Below are 5,601 nucleotides of genomic sequence, written 5' to 3' on the forward strand. Positions count from 1 at the left end.
AAAGTTCTTAACGAAAAAATATTTTATTATAGCGTTTTGGAAAGCTCTCGAGATGTGCTATAAGAATATGCAATGAAAAATGGGGTGTTCCATTTAAAAAAATTAATGTGACCTTGACCTGACCTTCGCTACGCAACCCAAGGTCAAACTGATGTGATCAGTAAATACATTTTTTTAAACGCCACAACTTTTATCTGAAACATTTTTTTCTAAAATGCTTAGTTTTCGAGATATTTCACCGGTCCGGGACTTTTTGAACACCCTGTATATAACATTTTAAAAAATAATTCAAAATAAATATTTATAAATATTTATCTAATAACTTACTAATATTGTATGCTGTCTGGGTTAATACCTTTAATCTTAACAGTACTTTGCGTAAGTATTTCATCACTTAGCAAAGTATTATATATTAGTATTTAAATATTGACAATGTTCTGCGTAAATATTTTATCACTGGACGAAGTATTACATATCAATATTTAAGTATTGAAATCAATTATAAGGTAGGATTTGTAACATTAAATATTGAAATACTTGAATACTAAAAGCTGTATTTGAATCACAGAATATTACTAAATACTGTACTTTTAATACTGAAAATAAGTAATTAATCAATGATTCTTAGTATGATATTTCTATAAGGGTATTACATAAAAAATAAAAGCAGTACTTATTTTATTAACTTTTCATTATTTAAGCAACACAATACGGAAGAAAGTTAAATTCTGATATTGTTTATAGTTGATTCTTGTTATTTAAAATTGTTTTAAATACAATCTTAAGACGTTGTAAACTAATCAAAAGAGAGCTGTATGAGCGTCTTAAAAGACATTACTTATGAATACTAGTCACGGACTAGGTACACGCGAGTGAGGCGCGCGCGCCGCTTATCCTTATAGAAATGTAATATTGATAAGTAATAATTTGGCCAGTGATAATTACTGTCGTTTTATTACTCGTACGAGTAATAAAACGACAGTAATTATCACTGGCCAAATTATTACTTATCAGTATTACATTTATATAAGGGTAGACAAGACCGCTTATTCGTTAACTTTAACACGCTCTCCTGCAAAAACTACTTGTCGGACGCAATTTTGCTAAAGGAAAAAGTTGTTTGTTTTAGCATAAAATATCATATCCTGTTCTCCGAATGCAGGAATTTCCGATCACCCACTATATAGAAAACTGGTGCCACCTCCGATGGGCTTGATCTTAACATATGTTATAGAGGTCACCCTCCTGAAAGTTTTAACTGTTGCTCGTTGTTCGTTAAAAAGTTATTACTAAAAGAAGTTGGATCAAATGAATGTAATTTTTAGACAACGCTTGGGCGAGCTCGCATGTGTACATGTGTTCCTATTATATTTAAAGTTTTATAAATAGAAAATAATAAAAATAAAAAAAGGTGCCTATCCCTAGCCGTGTAACTGAGGGGCTACGCCCTCTGACCTCATGCACCGCGGCGGGGAGGGGGGCAAGTTTTTTTGTGAAAAATTCTCACTCTTTAGCTGAAGTACAACAGATTTGGCCCTCCCCGCCGCGGTGCGGGGAGTCTGGAGGGCGTAGCCCCCAAGTTACACGACTAGGGACAAACATCGTTTACATACTACACTTAATATGCTCTGTGTTGATATTAATGTATCTTTTTTGTGAATAACTTTTTAACAACATTTAATAACTTTTTAACAAACAATGAACATAAATTAAAACCTTTTGAATGTTATTTAGGATAGTGGCAGACCTTCATAACCTACAAATTCGGTGTTTTTGTATATACGGTATCCAAAGATTACATTCATTTTATGCAACCTTTTTTGTTAATAACTTTTTAATAAACAACGAGCTAAAACCTTCAGAAGATCACTCAGGAGGATGACCTCTATAACATATGTCAAGATTAAGCCCATCGGAGGTGGCACCAGTTTTTTATATATTTATTAAAATATTATAAAAAAAGTTATTGATAAAATGTTTACAAAAAGAAATGATATCAAACAGTTTACGCAAAGTGAAATTAATTTCATACACAATAAATATTGTTATAATTACTTTGTATATATGAACACTACATTATGATTCTACTGACTTTATTTTCTGATAATTACACATAATTGGGAAAAAAATAATTTTTAAAAGCTTATTTAGTAAACATACAAAACATTTGGTGTGCCCATTCTTTTAATGCTACTCATATAACATATGCTCCAATGATTTTCATATATATATTAGGATTACCGATTTATCTACTTTTAATTTATTAAATTAAATAGGCTGTTTAGACGTTGGAACATAAATAATAAAATAATAAACAAATAAATAATAAATAATAAGAGTAAATTATTATAATTTTTTTTAACATTATTGTATTTCTCTAATTATTTTATTTTTAATTTAATAATATGTTACTAATATATTATATAGCCAAAACCACATATGTTTATGAAAGTAAAAATTGAAATGATTAATCATTCGTATTTGGCGTAAACCTTTTGATATCATTACTTTTGTAGAAGGTATAAAATTGTCTCGTATTTTTCAATAGAATATTTGCGAGAATACAATTGATCTGAATAAGGTTGTTTTAATAATATTTTTTTAAATATCTTTTAGCTGAACTTTTGTTGTAATTTATTTATAACGATCTTTTTTTGTAAAGACAATTTCAATTATATGGAAGTGTTGCTAGAAAGAAACCATTAATATCAAAAAAGAATCGCCGAGTTAGAATCGCTTTTGCAACAACATTTAAACTGGACGCAACAACAATGGTTTAGAGTTATTTTTACTGACGAATCTAGGTTTAATCGATTCGGATCTGATGGCAAAGTACATATAAGATGTCGCATAGGTGAAGAACCCTTATAGAAATATCATACTAAGAATCATTGATAATTACTTATTATCCAGTATTTTTAATACTGAAAATAAGTAATTATCAATGATTCTTAGTATGATATTTCTATAAGGGAATATCGCAAGAATTATATAAAACCAACTGTAAAAGAGAGTAGTAGATCAGTAATCGTATGGGATCTAACGATTATTAATGGTATAGGTACTCTTCATCGAATAAAAGGAATCATGGACAGAATTACGTACTTGAACATAGTGAAAAATGTACTGCTTCCACTTGCTAAAGAATATATGTCGGAGGAACGGATCTATCAAGCAGATAATAACCCGAAACACACCGCACGCATCATCAAAACGTTTTTAAATGACCGCAACATCAATGTAATGAAATGGTCAGCACAATCTCTGGATCTGAATTCAATAGAAATAATATGCATTGATGTGGACAAATATGTAAAACAGTGGAAGTCGAAGAATATTGAGGAACTGTAACGATAGCTTCTATATCTGTTAATTGATATAATCGGCTAATTGAATCCATGCCACAAAGATATGCCGCAGTTTCTTAGAAACAAGGATTTAGCTACCAAATATTAACATGATATAATAATAAGTTAAAGAAACTTGTTAAAATATTCGTGTTCTTTTGTGTACGTAGTAGGTGTCCGCAGAAAATTTAACACTTGAGTAAACAAACACAAGAAACTTCTTAGTAATAGTAAATTGGCACTCTCATAAACACTCTTTTGCTATTTCATAATATATGCTATAAACTTGTAAAAAACGTAATGGACTTTTGTTTAACTATTTCATGTTTGAGTACACTAGGAATAAAATTTAATTTTGCTAACTGTTAGTAAGTATATGTCCGCCACTGTTTATATTAGATTGCATGTACAATTCCGCGTTTGCAATGTGCATGTAGCTTGATTTATTTTCGGACGTTTCACTCTGTCGTCCGATTACGTGTCTCACAAAACACATCTTTATTTCTACGTTAACCTACGTAAAATAAATATGTTATCGCGCCGGTTAATTAAGTTTCACGTATCGAAGAAAATTTTTCATAATATTTTCGAAATTTTTAGTTGTCGCTCAGTTATTAAAGTAAATAATTTCTTTATGTTTGAACAAAAATTTATAAACTTATAAAGTAAATATTTACAAATTCGACATAAAATATTACTAACTTTCTTCGCTTCTCCGTGCTATGGAATTTTTAAATGAGACAGCAATGAATAACGTAATTGTGAATTCTTTATACATGTCGCAAATCAGATGCACGACCTACCGACACGTTTTTAATGTAAAAGTTTTTAAAACTAAGTACTCGTCTTATATATGACGAGTAACGTCCATATACAACGTTGCGCGTGAACGATGTCGCTGATTAACGACCAGTGAGTTAAAGTATCATTAATACGATATTACCATATTCAATGCCAGTAATATATCTACAAGATTAACTTTGAGACATACTTCTGGATATTTTGGAGGCCAAGAACACAAATCAAAGTTCTTGCATCACCACTCCCTTATAGAAATATTATACTAAGAATCATTGATAATTACTTATTTTCAGTATTAAAAATACTAAGTAATTATCAATGATTCTTAGTATGATATTTCTAAGGGCTATTTACGGATATTGATCCTCAACATGTTAAAATGTTTGTTTTTAATAGATATCGCGTCTTAGATGTCACGACTGATGTTTTTATTTTTCTCTTAGAATTATTCCTAAAATTAATTAAAACATAAAAATCAAAAGCTTAAACAGAAAACTATTTTAAGTTTTATCTAAAACGTTAGGTTGTTCTGCACATTGACAATTTTAGAAACGTTCGCACTATGATCTTTGACTATACATACATACACATATACAGGGTGTCTCTGGTAAATGAGTTATAGTAGCGACGACTGCCGTTGTGTACTTATACTTTAGGTCCAATTGAACAAAAAAGTCCTCTACCATTTTTCAAATAATCACATAGATTTTTAATTATTAATTAAAGAAGATCATTGCATGATTTTGCGTGATAAGGTACTCATCTTCTTTAATTAATAATTAAAAATCTATGTGATTATTTGAAAAATGGTAGAGGACTTTTTTGTTCAATTTCACCTAAAGTATAAGTACACGACGGCAGTCGTCGCTTCTATAACTCATTTACCATATTCTGCATGATCATTTACAAGTTTTCTACAATTAATATCTCGATAATTATTGCGAATATCGCAAAATGGTATAGGACTTTTATGTTTACCTCAACCTGTTCTACGTCTCCATAAAATGCCCGGAGGAGAGTGTGAGACACCCTGTATATACATACACATTTTATATATACATATAAATATATAAATAAATATATATATATATATATATATATATATATTTATATATATATATGGGGCAAAATTTGTGAACACGACCACCGGTCTCAATTTATGTGTGTATGTGACTCTCCTTACCTTGATTTCAATTCGTGGACTTGCGGGAGTGAAGACACACACTTCACGCACGCAGTTACAGCGCCGTGATTTTTTTTGCTGGTTACAAGCCAAATTCTCTTCCAAATTGAGAAATGAAGTCGTAGTAATAACGAAGGCGATGTATCTTGAGTTTTAGGCAACTTTATTTACTTCCTCAATTAACAATAAATTTAACAAAATTGACGTATGTGCTTTCAAAGCACGAGTTACGCACGCGAAATATGATTCTTGAGAGCGAACGAATTGTAA

General features: G+C 30.2%; 1 protein-coding gene across 1 annotated transcript in view; it reads right to left on the bottom strand.

Moving 5' to 3' along the window:
* Positions 1 to 4,171, bottom strand: part of LOC116852485 (serine protease snake-like) — a 149,963-nt gene extending 145,792 nt beyond the window's left edge. The window contains exon 1 of the mRNA XM_032832917.1: positions 4,050 to 4,171. Coding sequence (XP_032688808.1) covers positions 4,050 to 4,125 — 76 coding nt within the window. The 5' untranslated portion in view covers positions 4,126 to 4,171. The remainder of the gene's footprint in view (positions 1 to 4,049) is intronic.
* Between the last annotated feature and the right edge of the window lie 1,430 nt (positions 4,172 to 5,601).

Source organism: Odontomachus brunneus, unplaced genomic scaffold, assembly GCF_010583005.1.
Source record: "Odontomachus brunneus isolate Ranch 3 - 2012 unplaced genomic scaffold, Obru_v1 Obru_scaffold_229, whole genome shotgun sequence".
In the NCBI taxonomy this organism is placed as follows: Eukaryota; Metazoa; Arthropoda; class Insecta; order Hymenoptera; family Formicidae; genus Odontomachus; species Odontomachus brunneus.